General features: G+C 42.8%; 2 protein-coding genes across 2 annotated transcripts; both read right to left on the minus strand.

The window, feature by feature from the left end:
- Nucleotides 1-2,405: 2,405 nt before the first annotated feature.
- psmc1b (proteasome 26S subunit, ATPase 1b) lies at nucleotides 2,406-10,168 on the minus strand. The gene is made up of 11 exons (XM_069703137.1): nucleotides 10,123-10,168; nucleotides 9,571-9,624; nucleotides 8,941-9,037; nucleotides 8,473-8,597; nucleotides 8,172-8,357; nucleotides 7,775-7,903; nucleotides 7,500-7,596; nucleotides 5,449-5,638; nucleotides 4,332-4,483; nucleotides 3,635-3,789; nucleotides 2,406-2,703 (listed from the first exon to the last, which is right to left on the minus strand). Exons 1-11 carry the CDS (start codon nucleotides 10,123-10,125, stop codon nucleotides 2,569-2,571), a joined length of 1,323 nt encoding a protein of 440 aa, XP_069559238.1. The 5' UTR covers nucleotides 10,126-10,168; the 3' UTR covers nucleotides 2,406-2,568.
- A 1,482-nt stretch (nucleotides 10,169-11,650) lies between these two features.
- Nucleotides 11,651-22,375, minus strand: kcnk13b (potassium channel, subfamily K, member 13b). The gene is made up of 4 exons (XM_069703111.1): nucleotides 21,509-22,375; nucleotides 16,225-17,003; nucleotides 12,254-14,516; nucleotides 11,651-12,190 (listed from the first exon to the last, which is right to left on the minus strand). The coding sequence occupies exons 1-3, from the start codon at nucleotides 21,843-21,845 to the stop codon at nucleotides 14,361-14,363; spliced, it is 1,272 nt and encodes a 423-aa protein (XP_069559212.1). The 5' UTR covers nucleotides 21,846-22,375; the 3' UTR covers nucleotides 11,651-12,190; nucleotides 12,254-14,360.
- Between the last annotated feature and the right edge of the window lie 211 nt (nucleotides 22,376-22,586).

Below are 22,586 nucleotides of genomic sequence, written 5' to 3' on the forward strand. Positions count from 1 at the left end.
TGTTTTCACGGTGTGTGCCTGACAAAAAGCGCCCCCCAGCGGACAAAGCGGAGAGCTGCCACACGCTTTACACACCCGGTGAACATCCTGTGTGTGAGAGAGTGCGTCCTCCGAAGAGGCACACCGAGTCTTCATCACAATGAAATGCGACATCGACTGCAGAGTGAACGTTTCAGCGCTCGCAGCTTTGTGTCTAATTTGATTCAAAAGACGGAAGACCTTTAAAATCCTCACAAAGTGTTTTACATCCGTTTTATTAACACTAAAAGTGAGCAATGTGATAATAAAGAAGTGTCCCAAGGCCCCAAACCAAAGCTTATGAAGAGAACTGTTCGGCACGAGGAGGCCGCTGAACGTAATATAATCAGTTATAAAGCAGCAGAAGACGTTTCTATTGAATCAGCGAGATTAAAGGCCGTACTTCACTTTTATGCGAATATGTGTATGTATTTAGGCACATATATAGTCTGACTAACAGGACAGAGCTAACAACTAATGTGGATCCACAGAAACGTTTCAGGAAAAAGCTAAACTTGTCAGTTAAAAAAAAATCTTCAGTCTCTTGTTTTTTTTTTGTTTTTGTTTTTTTTGGGGGGGGGGGGGGACATTTTAGCACAACATAGAAAGTCTCTGCCGTTCAGCCAGGCCGTTTGCAGTTTTTCTCATCAGGTCCAGTGACTCCTAAACCAAGTTGAGCCGTTTCTTTTGTTGATCTTCTGGAACTAATCGGGAAGCCTCTTGCTGAATTTGTTCCGTGTTTTTGCCCTGTTTAACAGGAGAAACAGCTGTTACATAAGCAGATAGAAGTTCTTCTTGCATCTCTTTGCTGCTTTACGCACACAAACACGGCTCTCTTTAATTCTTCACGGCAACACAGAGGTGACAGGATGAGCACTGCTGCACACGCAAGAGCCTGGTCACACTTTCCTCACCTTAAACCTCTGGCCGTCCTTTGAAGAGGGGGCGTCTGATACGGATTAGTAACGCAGGCAGGACTTTGAACTTATTGCTTTATGAATAATTGATCGCTGGCGTAGTTCAACACTAGAAATAGAAACAGATGCTAAGTTTATCTTTGTAGATTTTCTGTCTCTTCAGGAATCTATAACCTTGGAAAAACAAGTTTTTTTAAATTTTTTAATTAGCTTTTAAAGGCAGTAGTATTAAATCCAGCAGTCTGTACACATCCTAAATGAAAAAGTATAGTGGATGTGACATTTGAGAGAACGCCGACACCATGGCCAGCCCTGCCGCATCACCCCCCCATCAGTATCTGCGCGCTCACGGGGGCGGTTTTACATCACAGCCGTGGAGTTTGCCTTGAGCTGACAGGGCAAATGCCTCATTACAACGCACGCCCCTCTTGTCGTAACCCCCCCCCCCCCCCCCCTCCTCCAGCCTCTCTGGCCCAACACGCCACGCTTGATTTAAATGGGCTTTTTTTTTTTCTTCTTCTTCTTCTTTTCGTTATTTCTTCCATCTGCTGAATGCGCTGCGATGTATGAGCTGCAGTTGAAATGCGTGACTGATTTAATAAGGCGAGAGTGTTTCCGAGGAGGGGCTGCTGCAGCAGCAGCAGCTCCTCCGTACGCACTCGAGCCCAGAGATGGCCCTGTAGAGTGGTTTGCTGCTTGCTGCATGGGGGCCACTTTCTGCTGAGCACCGAGTTCCACATGGCTCCACATCAAGAGGAATTAAATCAACTGCGCCGCTCTGCGCGTGTCAGACTGCAGCGAGGGCGGCTTAGCTGGAATTATTTCACTTAAAGGCTGATTTGAACAACAACAACAACAACAACAAAAATCAAAGGGCTGCGCTCGTGTCCTCGCTGTAAATACACGATGCGCACAAACCCAAACATGCACCGAAATCCACCGACTTCCTCTCTTGTTGGGATAGAAACTGTCCCGTTAAACACTTGAAGTGAAGCGTGGTGACGTCATGCAGCTCCTGGAGGCAGCGTCGGAGTGAAACACTAGTCAGGGTGTTTATCTCATTCTGTGCCCCCCCCCTCCCCCCGAGATTTAATTCTGTGCGTGTGTGTTGTCGTCATGCGTGTGTGTGTGTGTGTGGGAGTCATATGCAATATCCCGGTAATGAGCCGAGAAGGTTTCCTCGGTAGGGACGGGACGGGAGGGTCCTGCGGGCCCTCCGCTGTGTCTCTGCAGGTGAACTGTCCTCTGCGTGAGAAAGACACCGGTAAAGCAGAAAACATGACTTTGCATATTGATAGGCGTGTTTGTGACACCGAGGGCAACAACACGGAGACGGAACCGATTGAATAATTCATGTGATTAATTATCTGAAAGTGTTGCAGCCCGCTGAAGAACTCGGGAGGCGGGAATCTAACAGGAAAGAAGGTGCTGCGAGCTGAAAAACACATCAAACCCGTGACTAATGATTGGATTTTTTTTTTTTTTTTTTTTGTCATTTTATTGTTTAAACACATAACGGTAAGAGGAGAGTGGGATAAGCCAGACATCACATGCACAAAATATATCAAAACTCTCTGCAGGGAGACGAGCGTGCGCTGCTGCCTCCTCTCGTTCACGGGGCGGGTGGAGACGGTTAGAGGTAAAGCCCCTCCGGTGTGCCCTCCTGCTTCTTGTACAGGACGTTTTCCTTCGACTTCTTGAAGTCTTCGTTGGTGACTTTCATGCGGCGCTCTCGCAGAGCCATGAGGCCTGCTTCCGTGCAGATGGCCTGCAGGACGAAACCAGAGGAGGAACAAGCGTCAAAGTTGATTTCAGCTTTAATAAACGTGTTTGTAGAAGAAGAGGGGGGGGGGGGGGTGGAGAGAGGGGAGAGAGAGACAAAGACACTGAGCTCTCTGTGGAAATGCAGCGAAATGGTTGTGATGGCTGTGGGAACAACGAGCTGCAGGAACAATGCTCTGCTTTGTGTTGACATGTAGCTCAGCTTCTGTGTTCAGCTTCCCTGCTTAACAGGCTGAACTGGCAACTTGTGCAAAAATTCAAACCGCTTATTAGCAGGATTAAGAGGAACTCTACAAAAGTATGTGACAAAGCTGTGCTGTACTAAATATATTAAACTGAAACATGAAATCTCCAGGTGTAATCCTGCCACCTGCCACACGAGGGCAGCAGAGCCGAGTCGGTGACCTAAATGTGCAGTGAACACTTTGGATCGGAGCTTTTTGAGTGGAGGACTTGGTGTTCATTAAATGTTGACATGAAAATCATTTAGAAAATCAGTCCCCGCTGGTTTTCCTTCAAACAGCTTGGTCTCGGTTTTTCCCATTCTGCTGAGCCACAGGGAACGGGCTCGCTGCCAGGACCTCACATAATCAATAAACACTGGAGTCACAGAAGCAGGCCAGAACGAATGAGGAAAACAGGACACGGCTCCACCCCGCAGTTAGGCTGGACAACCCCAACGTCACGCTCAATTCACTCTGACGTTGAGTCAGTGTACTCGAGCACATACTGTTACATCTGTGGGAGTACAAAAAACAAGAAAGACCTCTTGTTTGGTCCGGAAAATATCGCATCGTACAGATCCTTTCTGCCGGGGAACGATGTGTCCGACCTAAAAGTTGCTCGTACTTTTCGGAATTTGGCTCCAGACGACAAAAAAACATTTTTCTGCAGATGAGAATGAGTCCCGCTCTCACCTTGATGTCTGCTCCTGATAGGTCATCTTTGGCCAGAATGAGTTCATCAAGGGTGACATCGTCTGCTACTGTCATGCGGCTGGTGTGGATCTGGAAGATCCTCCTCTTGGTCTTCTCGTCCGGCAGAGGAAACTCGATCTTACGGTCGATTCTCCCTGAGGAGGACATCACACACTGGTTGTTTACCTCTGCTGTGAGGAGCCTCAGCAGACCGCAGCCAATTAGTCTCACTCAAAACCCGTCTAATCAATGAACAGCAACGCCCCAACAAATCCAGCATTAATCATATTAGGTTGATTAATCAAAAGTTCAATATTTAGGAAGGCAAATAAGGAAGCTCGTCTTCCCCGGACTGTCCCAAGCTTTTACAGTAAATGTTTTAAACTGAAGATCAGCTGATCATACGGAGTGAATCTGTTGGCTGAGGCAATAATGAATTGCAGTATGTTTTAATAATGTGGTTTTCATCCAGATGAAATGTAAAATAGTCTTTTTAAGGTTTAGAAGATACTTCAGTGAGGACCGATGTTTTAGGAGAAAAAAAAAAGAAAAAAAAGAAACATCAATATTCACTCTCAAAAGCAGAACAAAAATCAGACATTTCAATGTCCACTTCCCGCCATGACTCGGCAGAATACAGCCATTTCCCGAATGCCAGCGAGGGTTAGCGCTCTGTGACCGGGTGACTCTGACTGACCAGGTCTGATGAGGGCTGGATCCAGCGTCTCTATCCGGTTGGTGGCCATGATCACTTTAACGTCTCCCCGCGAGTCGAAGCCGTCCAGCTGGTTGAGCAGCTCCAGCATGGTCCTCTGGATCTCCCTCTCACCGCCGGAGTTCGAGTCGTACCTGCACAGCACGCACAGGAAATACAAATGTGGAATCCACAACGTCTGCAGAGCACTGTTTGTACAGATCAGAGCAAATCAAGGCACTTTAAAGAGGAGTCAAAAGTTGTTTATGAAAGAGTTTGAATTAAACAACTTAGTATTAAAGACAAAAAACAACAACAACGGGGATTAAAACAGTTTAAAACGTGACCACAATAATCTAAATGAGTAAAAGAAAGCAGCACGTCGAGCTGTTCTCAGATCAGCGGGCAGATCGTTCCAGCTCGGAGCACAAACAACAAAGGTTTTCGTCTGGCACTTCAGAACAACTGAAAGAGTCCTTTTAAAAGGACCCGAGCTCAGACAGGCCACCGACGTAGCGACTTTAAAACAGAAGTCGTGTCTTATTCTCGTGAATAACCTCTTGGCTGTTTCTGAGGCGCTTGCATCTTGTCCGTGTGGGCTAAAAAGTCTATTTTTACTCCTACGAGCGCATTCATTATTTAAGTTAGTCAATATCCAGCTACCAGCTCCCTCGTTCAAAATCAGAGAACGACCAATACACAACACGACTGTCTTCTTACAATTTGCTCCAGAAAGGAAAGAAAAACAGACAAATCAGACTTGTGACTTTGTGCAGAGCTCCGACACTGAGCTGTTTCTGCTCCCGGAGAAGCAGCCGGAGCTCCAGCATTGACCCACAGCCGGCTGCCCAAATACGCACACAGCTGGGCGAGACGTGTAAGAGGATGCTGAAAAGTGATTAAGTAACTTGCTCTCTTTAACAGGCTTTCAGTCAGAGGACGGCAGCAGTAAATCAACTGGCGTCACGACTGTGCTGTTGAGCCTTGAATAAGAATCAAACTGTAAGAAGACAGCCGGTTATCACGCGTCCTAATCCGACACCTTGAACATCTGACTCATCGCCGCCGCTGCTCTGATCCTTCTCTGCGTCTCAACGGTTTGAAGTGGACCCGCGTGTACCTCTTGGTGCCGATGGCGTCGATCTCGTCGATGAAGACGATGGAGGGCGCGTGTTCCTCTGCCACCCTGAAGAGCTCTCGCACCAGCTTGGGCCCGTCGCCCAGGTACTTCTGGATCAGCTCGGAGCCCACCACGCGCAGGAAGGTGGCCGACGTCTGATTGGCTACAGCCTTGGCGAGCAGCGTCTTACCTGGTAACAGAGGCGAGAGGTCAGTAAGTACGTGTCCGCATTTCCAGATATTTTTTTTTAGCATGAGAGTAGAATTTAAAGAGTTTAGGACCGGGTGAAGTTGGTCCCTCCGAACACTGCTGGTTTTTATTCTTGCCGTCTGATGTCCATTTGATTTTTAATAATTCTTGGTGGAGCAGAACTGCAACACCTGAAAGAGCTTTTCCACTAAATTACTCCGTGACCCGTGACCCTGCATCCATTTGGAGGCCTTTCAGTAAAAGGGCAAAGAGCTGGTGAACAAAATATTATTTCCTGTGACATCACGGAGACAGTTTTTATTTTCCATCGCTAGAAATCTTTTGTGGAGAGATGACAAGGTTTTTAGGAACCAAACGTCACCCTGCTAAACTTCATATTGGATTAAAAGTCACACGCATCAGCTCTGTGCCTTCATATCTGCATAGTTCACCTCCAGAGAGGCTTCCTGACATTCACATTAATGAGAAGAAAAAAAGGACCTGGACATTTCTATATATAGCAAACAGCATATATAGTATCCCAGTGGAAAGGCACTAACAGATGTGCTTTCTATTTTTACACATTGGTTTTATGTACAGCTGTTGGAGTAATAATTGTTTACAATAATTGACACAAACTCAACTGCTATCTTTCAATACAAAGGACCACACTTTTTTTTTTTTTTTAAATCACAAACTAAGTTGTACTCTTGTATTTATCTCCCCCCCCCCAATTAACAATAACTAAAATGTGGTAAAGGTTTAAAACAAAACAGTGTGTCCTCTGCAGACACAAAGCAACACTTCTCCCAGGAATAGTCTAAAATAATAATCAAATAGAATGAGTACTTCAAATTAATGAAAAGTGAGAAAAGTAGGAGACATAAATAAGCAAGAAAGGATTAAGTACAGACTTAATTTAAGGAAGGTGACCAAACCTGCATCAAGTACATTCAAACACAAATACCAATCCGCTTAATAATGACATCCTCATAACAGACGTGTGATCTTTCTACATATTCTTCTCAAAAACAGTAAAAACAAATGAAACCACTGACATCCACAAAGATTGAACCTCAAATTTAAGTTTCCCTTCAAGAGGGAACACCTTCCCTGTCGTGGTGCCCTTTAAAAAAAAAGGTCTGTAATGACAGAGTGGAATTTGGCAGCGATGACACTGGAGGCAACTACACCTTTATCTCTGGATTTAATTCAGAAAAAAAAAGACTTATCAATGTGTCTGAACTGGAAACGGATAAAAACCTGTATTTTCTGTCCCTGCCGTACCGGAGCTGCTCGGAGTGGAGCCGTTTCTGTTCCAGATTTTATCCAGTGACGCCAATCGACATCGATTTTGGGCAACAATGGAACATATTGCACGGAAAACAATCTAAATCAGGTTTTGGATACACAGACGATGTGTTCCAGTAGGATACAGGGATTATTTATTTGGTCTTTTCCTGGGATTTTGATGACAATATTTAAAAACATCGCAAATTATTAGCCCTTTAAGGTACAGGCAAAATATGTATACAATATACAAAATATGTACATGGGAATAATTCTAATACAACATTAGTTGTACCATAGACTTATCAATGTTTCACAATAGGTATGAGATATAAAATATCTATTAATAGATGATTGTTTTTTGATAAATTCTTAAAAGCGGCAGTATGAACAGTGGCATCACTTTTGTTCAATGTTCAGCAAATGTTGTGAAAGCATTACAATACGGCCATATAACTACTGCGTGGTTTGAGGCAGGCTGGTTGGATTCAAGCTTTCTCAAACTTTCTCTTGTGTTGTTTGTTCTGTAAAGAGTCCGAAAAACACTGAAATATTGGATGTAATGAACTTACCTGTGCCAGGTGGTCCGTATAAGATGACACCTTTGGGGGGCTTAATTCCCATCTCCTCGTAATACTCTGGATGTGTGAGAGGCAGCTCCACCGACTCCTGTTCAAAACAACAGGAGGCAACACAATTAGAGTTTCGGAAAAGGTGGTGAACCAGAACAAATAAACAACATCACCGACCTCAGTTTTTGAACAGAGATTTGCTCATTTGGTTAAACATTAAAATATACATGTTGTGAGTCAGCGTGCGCTCTGTTGTACCACACTGTATACTTTACCTTAATCTCTTGGATCTGATTGTCCAGTCCTCCAATATCAGCATATGTTTCTTGTGGGGCCTTTTCCACCTTCATCACTGTCACCAAGGGGTCGGTGTCATCCATCAGCACCCCAATCACAGCATGAACCTACAACAAACAAACAAACAAACAAACACACACACACACACACACACACACACACACACACACACACACACACACACACACACACACAGGACAACTAGTGTGAATTTTTACATCAATTAAGATGTGTGGATTAAATGATGTGGAACCTAGATAAATGAATAGTTGAGCCGTGATGTAGTTGGTTGAGAAACACAACTGCAAAGCCACAGAACTAATTATTTCCACGTTATTGTTTTCAGTAAAATCTGATCACAGGACTAAATTTGACCTTGTGGTTGAGCAGGACGGAGCAGCCCGGCTCCAGCAGATCTTTATCCACGAAGGACAGGATGCTGACGTAATGCTCAGATCCCACTGAGGTGGAAACGATGGCATGGTTGTCATCTATGATCTCCTCCAGAGTGCCTACTGACATGGGGGTCCCACGCAGGTCGTCCACCTTTGACCTCTCCTCCTGTAAAAATAAATACAAGAACAGAATTTTTGTACCTTCATTTTGGTTGTTTTTTTTTAGCCCATTTAACATGTGGCAGAGAAGGATGTGAGGATCTTAGTGAACAAAGTCTAACCTCCTGTTTCTCTTCCAGGGGCTTCATCTGCTCCTGGTTCCTGATGAACTCCTCCTCCATCAGCAGGTAGTCTTTGATCCGCTCCTGCTTCAGCAGCTTCAGGCGGCACTGAGTGTGGGGTGTGACTGCAAGACACACACACGCAGGTAAACAACAAAAACAAACAAACAGAAAAAGGACAACACCAATTTGATTCACGCACTAACACTTTACCATCGTTCATATTAAACACAATGTCAGCGTCGTGCCTTTTCAGGTCATGCTACTTTCTCGGACACTCTATTCTTATTTTAATAAAGTAATCTGTCTCGCTAATAGAAATTCAGGGATAACTGCCTAAGAGGATCCCAAATTGTATCCAGTGACACACAGATCAAATGAAAGATGTGAGCCAAAAAATTCAAACAACTACATGCAACCAGACGGGTAAATATTTCTCCGCGGTGTATTATTGTGTCACTTCTTTACCCAGAGGCAGTTTGCTGGCAGCATCTGGTCCCTTGGTCTTCTTCTTTTTCTTGCCAACTCTGGTGGGAATCGGAGGCTCGTACTTCTTTTTCTTATCCTTCAAGTAGCACAAATAGTGTCAGAACAAGCAACGGTGGCAAACGTCAACTACACAAACGATATTCTATCATGAAGCACGATATATTGAGATTTGATCATATCGTGACACAAGACTAGATTTCATCTTAAAGTTGGAGATATAATATCTCATGAGAGGTCTTTGTCTGGTTTTAAACGATGCATCGCAGTGAGGTGATCTGAACTTACCAGACTGTTGTAGCTGGTCTACTGTTGACTTTTACACGCTTACTGATTATATCCATATTACTGATGACTACTTATCAAAAAAAAACCCTCATGAAGTAAATATCATGTGAAAGCACCAATAGTGATATACATGTAACGTCTTTGTAATATTGTCTACACGATATCGTGTTATGCGACTTTGTCCATCACACCCGGCCCTGATTTAACCTCACATTGGATCAAATAAGGAGTCGTCATTAGAGGGTATTAAAACTGAGTCGCATTAAAGGACCGAGTTAGATGAAATGCTCACAGGTTAGCAAACACAAGCTGCGTCATTCCCACCTTGTCATCCTTCTTGCCTCCTCCGGGACCGTGGCCTCCGCTCTGGCTTTGACCCTACAAACACACAGACATGTGCGTTTGGAGATCAACGTCATTTCAACTCTCACAGACGAGATGATCCATTTCCATACAAACCTCATCAGCTGAGCTGTTTACCGCGATCAGCTCGTCGCAGCGCAGCTAGCTTAATTCTACTACTTGGCTCGTATGAATGGAAACGAAATGGTTTTCACAGTGACACCGTCACCCACGGAAAAACAGCACTAACAGTAAAATAATAAGGAAAAGATGTGACTGACAAGAAAACGACGGCTGCTGCCAACTTGGACAAAAAAAAGAAAAAAAAGAAGCTAATGCCGCTAGCCTCAGCTAATAGTCGGTAAACGGTCTTTAATTATTTGGTAACTTCATAAATGAAACCTAAAACCATCTGAAACTACAAAGCAGTCAGAACGCCACGCTTTCAAGCACTAGGAGTAAAGTAATATTAAGAATAATAGATTTTAGCAAAATAAAAATACGAGCCGGAGACAAAATTGCTTGCTCACTTACCATTGTTGCTTGTCGCTCTGAAGTGACGTCAGAGGGTACGGCAACCCTGTAGGACAAAAAAAAAAAAAACAGCCAGGAAAATATGCCACCTGTCGCTGGTCGCAAGTGTCGAGGCAATACTGCCCAGTTAAAGTTATAGCTTTCTTTTTTTAAACATTTGAACCTTGTTTTGCACTTCTTACGACGATCTAGTTCTCTGCTGATTGTGTCCTGGAGTGATGACGTTCCTCACTCTGACTGAGACAAGACAGAACAAATCATTTTTTAAAGCATAATTTAATGACATTAAAACAGACTGCACCGCCTAAACTAGATAGAATTGCCTGGTTTTGTAGAGTTAAAAAAAATAAATAAATAAATAAAATAAAAATGCTTACTTTTAATTGTTAATTAACTCATTTCAACGTGCATCACGTCTTGATGCCTCATGATTAACTTGCACATTATCTCACATTTTGGGTTATTTTTGTGATCGTGCAAGTCTTCATTTGAGCAAGTTACTGAGCAAACTGTGAGCTGAGTCCTTGGTTTTTTTTTTTCAAGAAAACAGAAATTGAGTTTATTGTATGTCATGAAGATAATAAAATAACACGTGTGATTAACACAAAACGCTTCCATGAAAGACACAAACTTAATACACCTAGGTCGACTGTGATGACTTTAAGGACACTATCCTTGGTACTGGACAAGTGGAGTGAAGCTGCAGAAATATTTTTTTTGCTTTTGAACAACTGCAGTCTTCACTCTGCATATGTTTGAGTACAACATCATGTGCCGCCTGGATCACACAGCCTGGGTTTTCACAAACAACCATGTAATTGGCTGGCCTGCTGTTTAGCCTCCTCTGTCACACTCAGGCACATGATATATCAATAATTATGTGAACCCTGACAATGCATTGTATCCATCCTAATTAAATAATGATGGTAAATTAGCGAATTTTGTAAAGCTACCTTTAATGGCCATAATAATCAAATACGCACCTATTCATTTCATCCCCACTGAACCATGAATGATGGCGTTACACTACGGCCATCACGTCTGCAGCAGTGCGGTGACAACAATACTTCTCAAATCCCACGACATCTTCCATCGGAGTGTGTTTCAAACGGGCTCCGACGCTGTGGAGACGACGGCGGTGTCAGTAACTCTCTGGGAGCTGTCGTGACTCACGAAATATAACAAAGAGTCTTTGTTTGACTACATCGGTGTCACACACACACACACACACACACACACACACACACACACACACACACACACACACACACACACACACACACACACACACACACACACACACACACACACACACACACACACACATGTATTTGTGCACACGCAGAAGCAAACAAATAAACAGGAACACAGACATTTGTTCAAAGCTATTATTATTCGTCTTGGCACAGCTTGTCTGACATATTCGCTGATTCTCTATCTGGTGTGTGGTTTTTTGTGTGTGTGTGTGATTTAGTGTTTGTCAGAGATATTAAAAAAAAAAAAAGTCCATTCTGTTATATGATTTCAGTCCTTTATTTACATCTGTGCTCATTTCTACCTTTCTCCTGTAAATTAACTGACCCACTGAAAATGTAGCTGTTTCCCTGTTGAGAGCAAAATGCTGCAAAATGCAATGGCTGTCATTGGTGGATCACAGGCTCAGTCACTTTTGTGTTTCCTCATTTGTCAATAAATAGAGACTTAGCATACGTTTACTTCCAAAAACAACAACCAAAAAGCAATTATACTTCAGCAATGGCCCATATGGAAAAAATATTTTCCAAGCTTCCTCCGTGAGCAGAGTTGGGATGTAACGGAATCTGTATTTAGTCATCATAACACTTTGACAGACAGTCAAAGTTTTGAAACTTTGTAGTTATTTAGTGACTGTAGTTATTTAATACGTTTTTGTAGTTATTTAGTGTCTTTGTAGTTATTTAGAGACTCTTTGTAGTTATTTAGTGACTTTGTAGTTATTTAGTGATTCTTTGTAGTTATTTAGTGACTTTTTGCAGTTATTTAGTGACTTTTTGTAGTAATTTAGTGACTCTTTGTAGTTATTTAGTGACTTTTGTAGTTATTTAGTGACTTTTTGTAGTAATTTAGTGACCCTTTGTAGTTATTTAGTGACTTTTGGAGTTATTCAGTGACTCTTTGTAGTTATGTAGTGACTCTTTAGTTATTTAGTGATTCTTTGTAGTTATTTAGTGACTTTCTGTAGTTATTTAGTGACTTTTTTGAGTTATTTAGTGATTCTGTAGTTATTTAATAACTTTTTACAGTTATTTAGTGAATTTTTGTAGTTATTTAGTGACTGTAGTTATTTAATAATTTGTTGTAGTTATTTAGTGACTGTAGTTATTTAGTGTCTTTTTGTAGTTATTTAATGTCTCTGTAGTTATTTAATAACTTTTTGTAGTTATTTAGTGACTGTAGTTATTTAATAATTTGTTGTAGTTATTTAGTGACTGTAGTTATTTAGTGTCTTTTTGTAGTTATTTAATGTCTCTGTAGTTATTTAATAACTTTTTGTAGTTATTTAGTGACTTTTTGTTGTTATTATTAAGTGTCTCTTTTAAAAAAGTTTTTGTAGCATGTGACTAAAAAAAAAAGTGCTCCCAATGTGTTATGGCTTTAACCAGCGTAAAACAAATATTTAGTTTTACCATCCTTTAATTTTTCAAACCACAATTTCAAATGAAGTAAACAGAGGACAGCTTTTCAATCTTGCCAGTTAAAATGAAAGTTTGTTCTTTTGATTGAGTTTTATTAATGCTGCACGCCATCTGCATCACACCTCCCCCTTCTCAGTTTATGCTGTGAGCTGAAAATGATTTGGCAACATCCAGCTGACTCACAGATACAGAAGTTCTCTGTCAACCACCGGAAAGCAGCCTGATGACCCCGTAGAAAAATATGGCATCATATTTTTTCTTTGCAGCTTGTTATTTTATCAAGGCAACACTAAAGAAGATTCCCTCTCTGCTCCTGTTCTCTGGAAATCAGACGCAAATCCGTCCAATCCATAAAATCTCAGCTGGTGACATCAGAGGTGGAGCCTGGAGGGTCCTTACCCCATAATTTCAGCGTCCTCTCAGATGCATGTAGAAAGAGAATGAATATATACCAAGCATAAAATAGTGTCCACAAGTCATTTTGCCTCGACTGCTTGTAGGTTTCAAATCTGGGACACTGCATGCACGTTATTAACAATCTCATCTAACTGCCTCCTGTCATTTTTGTTTACTGTTCTCGCTGTGAGTAGACTACAAGAAAAAAGATGAACCTAACACTGCCGAGCCAGAATCCAATAAGGACAATACCAACCGCCTGCAGGCCTGGACAACAACCAACCGTTAAATGTCCTCATATCAGCATTTGTGCTTGGGTTAATACGCAGCAAACCCCAAAGTAAACAGCAACGTCACATAACAGGTTTCACTGCAGAGTCCCCGACTTGACATGCAGGCGTCGGGTCTGTATGGGTTGTAATGCGGTTCTTTTGATGGGGTTGGGGGTTTGTCTTCTATTTGTGGTGATAAGGAATAATAGCAGTGCCAAGGACAGAGGCTCTTGACTTGCAATATGGCTGTGGAGCATTTGTCTGAGCCGTTAATGGGCTGATTGTAAATCTTCTGCATTGAAGGTAAACATACAGTTATCCAGGAATCAGACTCTTTTTTTCACCTTCGGAACACCCAGCTTTTTGTATTGATTATTGTTAAGACACAAAAACCAAGAAAACACCCACTTTATCGAAGCAATTTTTACTCTTACGAATATTTATTACAGCGACAGATAGAGTATGGGCTCGGGACAAGTCATCGTGAGTATTGCAAAACACTGCAGATGAGTGGAAGTTGCTGTGAGGTGTGAAGTAGCATGTAGTGAGTCAGGTTTGTAAAGCTGAGATACAAGGGCTCTCGGCAGGCTTTTTTTTATCACCATGGAAACTGGATTTCTCATGGGGGGGGGGAAGCATTCCAGCACTCCGATTGTCCAGATGTGAGACTCCAGCAAAACTATCATTCATGTAGCCATGTTCTTGACAGGAAAGTGGGCTGATATGGTGTTTCACTCTACGCTGCAGCTGCTGGGTTTTAACTTTTATTCTTGGACACCAGATCTTTTTTTTTTTGGTCAGGAAGGCAGTCCTCGGTGTTACTTTGTCCTCACTACTTATACTTTTTCTATTGCGCCTTTTGTGTCCGTTAAAAGGGATCCGCAGCGTTTCCCCCCTATCTGTCCACGCTAGTCTCTGCCAGTCGGTTATTCATGATGCCGAGGGCGCCCACGCCTCCCGAGAAACCGTTCTGACGTGAACTGGAGCTGGACTGCCGCGGGTGCCCGATGGCCATCTCCGAAAGCTGCTTCTGCATAATAGCCAAGTTCACCTACAAGAAAGAGAGAAAGAAATCGACACTTCTTAAATGAGCATATCTGCTGCCTGTGCTTGAAAGTGGCAACCTGTAATGTGCCTTACACTGCGTCGGCAGCAGGTACGTCTGGTCTCACAGGTGTGATATAAAGCGAGCAGATGGTATTTTTTGTCCTCTCTTTTAGTGTGTCGATGTAAGAAAACAAAAGGTGATGAAAACTGAACAAGTGTGACCGAAAGCAGTTTGTTTTTTTCCCCCACACAGAAACCTTTCCCTTTCAGTTTTTACACTATAATGCAATGTGCATAAAATGTACACAACTGATGGGAAATGCAGTTTAACAAGTGTTGGTTTGAAAGTATGATTTTAGCCACATTGAATGCACGACTCCATGAAATATAGTGTAGATCCGGGGTTCAACCTTTTTTCCTCTGAGCTACTTTAAATGAAAGTAATATTTGTTCACATAGCTGAGCTCCACCAAACTAGCTTCTTTTAACACACGCTCAACCAGTTGCTACTGGTAATAGACCCATGGTATATGCAAAGCCACACAGGAGTCTACTGACTTTGATGAAGTCAGTCAGGTGGATTGTCTTAACAGATATTGATGCAATTTGTTACAGACCTTTATGTTCTGCTCAGGATGAATTTTAATAACTCTGCCTGATATTTAATCTCAAGTCTTCATCAGATTGAAGTTATCATTTTTCCAGGACTTTGGATTTATAGTACCAGCTGTATATCAATTGGGATACGTTTAGTGTGGAGGTTGGGAGATGTTGTCCGTGATGGAGAGGAGTTTTAACACCATCTTCCTCTCTGCTACTGAGTCGAGAAGGTCCAGCTCCTCCCCCGGGACCAAGCTGGCCTTCTGAATCAGTGTGTTGAGTCTGTTGGTGTCATCTAAGTTCAGTGCAAAGTGCAGAAAATGGCACTGGAGACCACAGACTCCTAAAATATTTAGATAACTCTTCGCTTTCCTTTGTGTTTGGTAGAATTAGCTTAAGTTAGCACGATGCACTAATGAGATGCTTAATCATCTTCCGTCTCTAATCCGTGTTAGAATAATGCTACAGTGAGGTCGCATGTTTCACGCAGCTCATTCATCTTGTCTGATCAGCAGGGTTGTAGATATGGAAATGTATGGACAGCTGACATCTCATAGTGGCTACAAGAGCTGTTGAATGGGCAATAGGGACGGAGTAGGGCCATTAGTATTCAGAGAAATTTTGACACATATTCTGAGTGTAGCCTAGGAAACAGCAGCAAAAAATAAACGTCTGCCTGTGTAGACAGGAGGCTCGTATCGAAATATGAATCCGTTTATTAAACCTTTGTTAAACTATCATTGATCATTAATTACTCTTCTGTAATGTTTGACATTAAATATTAGAATATGAGTTTTAATAATAATCCACATGTGGTGATTGTGTGTGTCACATATGGTTTTATGGATTAAGAATATCTTCATGGACAATGGTGCTGCAGAGATTTAAAATGATGGTGAGGACTGAGAGCGGGGTGAAGAAGGAGTTAATGACTGCAGTAAGCACGACGACAGGGAAACTGGATAATTGACTGAATGTTCCTTCTGCTGCTCATGTGAGTAAATCTTATTACTGTCTGAAATAGCTGCATATAATGTGTTTAATAACATGCGTGATGACATTACACAGGTGGCATGTCACACACGCTGTCAGACACGATCTGAAGCTCTCACCTTGTTGGCTGCCAAGAAGTCCCTCATGGAGATCATCTCCCCGGACATCCTGCGCCCGGTGTCGGTCTCGCTCTCGTTGATGGCGTCCGTCTCGATGGAGGGGTCTCTGCGGGCGCGGAGGTGGCCCGGAGCGACCACGTTTCGTCGTGGGTGCCGGTGCGGGTGGTGACCCCTCCTGGGGAAGCAGCAGCGACAGGGGGCCTCCAGCCTCCTCAGCAGCCAGTTGAGGACCTGCTTGATGACGATGGAGATGACGTTAAAGAGGGAGTAGATGCAGCAGACGCCGGTGAGGATGAAGAAGAAGTTGCCCAGCCGGTACGCGGCCGTGGCGTGGCCCTCGTAGACGACTCGCTGGCTGCTCACCATATCTCCAAACCCAATGGTGCTGAAGGCCACAAAGCAGAAATAGAGTGAGTCCAGGTAGCCCCAGCCCTCAGCTGCTGAGTACATCAGCGAGGCGCAGCAGGACACCAAGACGGCCGCCGCTCCCAGAATGAGCATGACGCAGTAGACTGAGGGCTTCCAGCCAGCGAGATCCTCCCCTTTTACTCCCCCAGCTCCACCTGCCCTGTTCCCCTCAGAGACTTGACGTCCATTTTGTGGCAGCACAACCTTGTTGCGGCGCCGCTCGTGGCAGGACTTGAGGACCAAGGCGATGACGGTGATGACACGCTCCAGAAAGAGGTTGAAGAAGAGGATGGTGGCAGCACAGCCGAGCAGGCCGTAAAACATCAGGAAGACTTTTCCTCCGATGGTGGCAGGAGTGGTCATCCCAAAGCCTGGCACACACACACAACGTTCAGCAGTGAGTAGGAGTCCATGTGGTAATACTGGTATCATGACAAGGTAGAACCAAGCGGCAAGTGACGTCACCCATCAGTTTGTGAACGAATGAAACCTTGAGTTCGGATTTTGGCCGTCGCCATCTTGCTAGTTCGTAGCAGTTTAGAGCCGGTAGTGACCATATTTGGACGAGCTGGAGGGGAGCGAGCGATGGATCTGACTCGATCTGATTGGAAATCCGAGGACACTAAGTCCCGCCTCCCGACTGCATCACAGGACTGTCAATCAAACAGACACGCCCTCCAAAAACACATGTTTTTAAAGCTCATTTTCTAATTAATGACGGGATTATTTTCAGATGGAACGCCAGAAAATCAACTTTAGCTAGTAACACCGAAATAACTCGTGGAAAAAAATTATTGACTGAGAATTTTATGACTAGTTGAATGGGTCTATGGAGCCGGAGGATTTTTGGAGCCAACCCCTAGAGGCAACAGGTAGTACAGCTTAAGGCATTTCCGCATCGGCCTCATTTGTCAGACCCGGAAGCTACGTCCACTTTTATATAGAGTCTGTGGGTAGAACAGGTAAACATCAAGAGGTGAGGTTCAACTTCAATTCTCCAATTTCTTGTCCTCGCCATCTAAAAATGTCTTTGAATAAAAACACACTCTCATGCAAATGAAACTCAGTCCTCGAAGTAAATCAGTGGATTACTTGTAGAGGACACGAGAGTGCTCATCGCCTCCAGCTGATTTATCTCTTCAACCCAACTCACTTTCTATCTGTCACCATGAAGATGGCCAATTACTAATCTCTTCTTCCACTAAGTGACAATTGTACTCTGGCACTGTGTTGCCATTGGTGACATGTTATCTCTTCTATATCAGTCTCTTTTATTTTGTCTGTCACTAATTCACTTTAACATTCACTATAAGAGATAAGGGTTTCCAGTCAAAGTACAGCAATCAGTTTGCCGAACATCTCGTTATATTTTTCAAACGAGCCCCTTCACATCTCAATGTGATACATTTTCTGGATTTTTAAAGTTTGAATGTATTTGACTGCTTTTATTCAGAAGAGAGCTGAGTTGCCATTTCTTAAGTGTGACTTCTCCTTTGTCTCTTCTGAACTGGCACAAAATGGGAGTAAGAATGAGAGGTCTTTTATTCAACTGCATCTGTGATGTCTCCTTTTCATCCCTCATTTAACGCTAAAAGCTCATTGACGTACCGTCTGTCTCTCTGCTCTCCTTTTTCACTTCAATGATGGCAATTTGAATCCTTGCCTCCATTTTTTAGGTCAATTTTACCATTTTGTGGTGTGACAAATATTTTGTTTTCAGGGTGTAAATGAGAGAGAGCCCTTTTCACGAGATAAAGGTAAATGTTACTCTGTCGACTGTCCTAAAAACATACTCTGCATCTTGGACTAATTGCCGTTGTGCCAGTTAGAGGGAGCGGCTTCTTGTGGAGGACTTGATTGCCTCCACATTCAAATTGGTTCTCGAGGTGCTAACTGAGCCGCAGTCTTCTTCCGAGCCTGACGATAAAGCCAAACGGGCTGGATTTTATGGATGTGTTTTTCTTGCCTTCTTGTTTTGGGAGCCCGGTTAAATGTGAAGTTGATGAGTCATTTGACCATATTAATGAAATATACAGGACCCAAAAGAAAAGAGGGATAATAGTGTGAGGTAGGTTCATTATGATGTCTGTGTCAGGCTGGCTGGAACAAAAGCGCTGAAAGTGGATGGTGTGAGTGGGGGCGCCAGGTTGTGCTGCACGGCTTTCCTTCTAAATGCAACTTTAATTAAGCAGGAAAATAAATCAAAACATTTAAAGCAATTATTTGTCTTTTTGGGAATTATGGTTCTTGTTGAGAGTCATATCAGAATAAAGATACAACTTTTGTTCGTATAGTAAATATGAAGCCGCAGCAAGCAGCTCATTAGCCTAGCTTAGTTGGTACTTTTGTTTTCTAAAATTGGTCCAACATCTTGAAAGCTTACATATAAGTACAGTTTATTTCCTCCACACAATATCCTCAGTGTAAGAATAAGTCTTTAGGAAGCCATTATGTGTTTAGTCCTGAGTTTTACTGGTGGCAAAAGGTGCATTTTGCTACTTTCGGACAGAGCCGAGCCATCTCCAGTCTTTGCACTAAGATAACTGAGAGCGAGGTTTAGTCTTAAAGAGTTTTTAAATTGAAAGAAACTGTTGTATTTTACCACCCTTCTGTCTTCAAATTAGATTTTTTTTCTTTAAACAATGTCTTTAATGTTACTTAACATAGAAATAACAAAATATTTGTGTTTATTTCACCTTTGTTTCTGAGAAATTGTGTTTTGTCAGTCAATCTGATGCGCTTGATGTGTATAAATACTACGATACCCATGAGCCTTAGCTTTGGTTCCTATGGAGAAGAGTTGAAGTTGCGCACATTTGCGTGTTGAATTCAGAACATTTGTAGTCAATTATCAATCCTATAGTTGCGAAATTGACCCCGAATCATAAGTAAAGTTTTTTTTACGCTGCATCTTCATTAATTAACTAATTAATTAAACTTGGGAGTTGTAGTTAACTGCACACTCTAATTTTTTTTGGCTTTTAAAAAAAACAATCAAAGTATTATTTGTCTTCCAAAGCAGTTTTTCAACTGTTGTACTGAGTAGTGTCATGTCGCTCCGAGCAGCAGAGAGCTGTGAGTCAGGCATGTCTCTGACAGAAATGAATACTTGTTTATATAATGGCCACCAAGGGCCCCTAAAATAATAGAACTCCAGAACAACTCTGAAGGCTATTTAATGTACAGATGTCTTCACCACAAAGCCAATTGGTGTATTCTCTAAAATGTCACATGATTGCTTTTAATTTGAAAACCAATCAATGGACACTCTCATCACATTGGTCATTTGGTTACTTCAAATAATAATCAATCTGGAAATAACAGTTTTGCTGCTCTCTGAAGTATTGACGTCAGTGGAACTCTAAACAGGAGGATCTGCATTTGATGCACTCGTACACATACAGGACACCTTTGACATTGACTGCGTGCGTGCTTATGTTCTCTGATACTCTTAAATGTACTCATCCAAGCTGTGACACACACAGCACTCTCGCAGCAGATGCAAAGTGATGTTCATGAAGGGCTCTCCCCCTAAGCCATATACTCACTACAAGAACAGAGAGATGAGAGTGTTAAATAAAAGGAAGATAAAAGAGACTGTTGAAACTGACAAACTTAGCATAAATTAAATATTATAAAATCAGACTGTTGACTTGAGAAGGCTGGATTCTGGGTCAGTTACAGCAACAATCATCAAATGATTTCATAATTATTCATCTGTCATTTATAAGATCAGAGATAGAGAGTGCAGTCTTTCTAGAATGAAATAGCAGCTGCTGCATTACTGACACTGTTACAGCCTCCAACTGCACCTCGTAGTTGTTGAGTCAATCATCAGGAAGCAAACAGAGCAAAGATGTGTCTTCTACTTGAAGGAAAGCCGTGACCAAGTTTGTAGTGAAACTGCTATGTTGTGCTCCTCTGTCAGACTAAGCCCACTGAGACAGTGGAAAGAGAAGAAGAGCTGCTAGGGACAAACATCAGGAATCAATTTTACGATCGGCTGTGTTTTTAGGCCACTATTAATCTCCAAAAACAGTCTTAATAACCTAAAAGGGATGAAGTTGTAATACAATCAGTCCTGCATCACTATACCTCTCATCCAAATTGTGATAGCCCGTGGCAGCTATCTGTTAGAAGGCCTGTCATGGATCAATTCACTCCAATCAAGGTGTTGAAATGGCATTAACCATCAGGTACAGAGAAGAGGGAACGGTGTGAGAGTGTGGAAGCACCACTCAGAAGGGATGTCTCTACAGCACAAGCTCAATAGTTCCCTTTCTGTGGAAGTAGCCTAATGACTGTGTTTCTGTACGGACACTGATGACTTAAATGCTCGCAGACTGTCCTGCACAACTGAAATTGTCAAAGACAAATTTTGCTCCGAAACAGATATTAAAATATTTTTCTTTTTGTAGGTTCACTGAACCCTTCGTTCAAGCATTAGCTTCGTCAGTGTTTTCCCTGGTTTTTAAAGACAGCACTGATGTGAAATAGGTCATTTTGCTTACTATATTGCTGCTTACTAAGTTTCATTTGCATCTTATAAAAGTTTGATTAAACCTAAGTTGGCTGCTAGCAGCCTTTCAAAATATAATACCATGAGAGCAAAAATAATTGTGTAGTATTGTAAAGTGAGTAAGAAATGGCCTTGATGTTGGAGATTTTTTGTAAAAGGCGGAAAATAAAAGACATTATTTGTGGTGTACTGTCAAACTGCAAAAGGAAATAAGAGCACACAACCCTCCCAAAACTTAAAAACTGATAGAATGGGGATACGATATTAGATTTTATAAATATTTTCTGAAAGAAGTAATAGATCAGACAGAGAAATATATTTTAACGCAATTATTAAACGCCCATCTCTCCACCTCACCAATGGTTGACACCACTGTTCCCACGAAGTAAAAAGCGCCGGTGAAGTCCCATCGAGGTCTGATTGTGTCCACACGGATCCCCGCCACGTTCGCCTCCTCATAGTTCCTCAGGAAGTTATGCAGGTCTTTCTTGCTCAGGTTGTACTTCTGGCTGAAATGCTCGAACCTCTGCGTCCAGCGCTCCTTCGCCTCTCGCTCCTTTGGCTGCTCCAGCGCCGAGAAGACGGCGGCCCCACAGAGGAGATAGACGACAATGAACAATGCCAGCAGCAGGAACCGAGCGTTGTCCTCGTTTATTGGACCGGAGCCGCAGCAGCAGCCACTCCGACATGCCATTATGTTGCTTTTGTCACCGTGGTGGAGATGCAGCGAGAGACCTGTGGCATGGTGGACTCGAATACAACGCACTGTCCTCGGAAGAAACGTTTACATGACAGCATATTTGGGCGAAAAAAGTCCTGCGCGTTGCAATTAAAATGTTAAGGAAGGTTAAAATCAAGTCGTCCAACGCCGTGGATTTAGCATTTTGCTCACGAGCTGCTGAGTGCAGTCCAAGTCCAAAACGTTCAGCCAAACACGCTCTTACGACTTCTCAGTTCATGTACACTGGTTGTACTCTGCACAGGTCTGAGTGGCCAAGGTGCTCGGAGAAGAGGTGAGATACGCGCAGCAACCTGTGGATGCGGAGTCGTGCTGCTGTGCTGTATAGCGCTGCTTCTCCGGAGGATCACCCACCCCAGAGCGCGCGTTTTACGCACCACAGACTGACCACCTATATATGGTTGAAATGACACCCTCTGTCCATTCAGCATCACATGCGAAGTCCATCCTGCCCAATCTACCAGTTTCTGTAGTAATTTCCCGATTTCATTCTGTAAAAGGTATCATAAGAGCCGAATCTGGTAATGAGCTCTGAGGTGACCTGTTATGTTCGACCTGGTTCCAACTTCAGAGGTTTGATTCTGACAATATAGAGGGCGTTTGCATAGTAAGATCAATATCACTTGACCTTTCCGAGCTCTGATGAGGGATTCATGCTCCTGCCTCTGCTTACCCGGGGACGAAGTGAGCAAATGT

The sequence above is a fragment of the Brachyistius frenatus genome, unplaced genomic scaffold (genome assembly GCF_029030835.1).
Source record: "Brachyistius frenatus isolate BFR_SWC_R1_liver_20210118 unplaced genomic scaffold, ASM2903083v1 Contig_44, whole genome shotgun sequence".
Lineage (NCBI taxonomy): Eukaryota > Metazoa > Chordata > Actinopteri > Embiotocidae > Brachyistius > Brachyistius frenatus.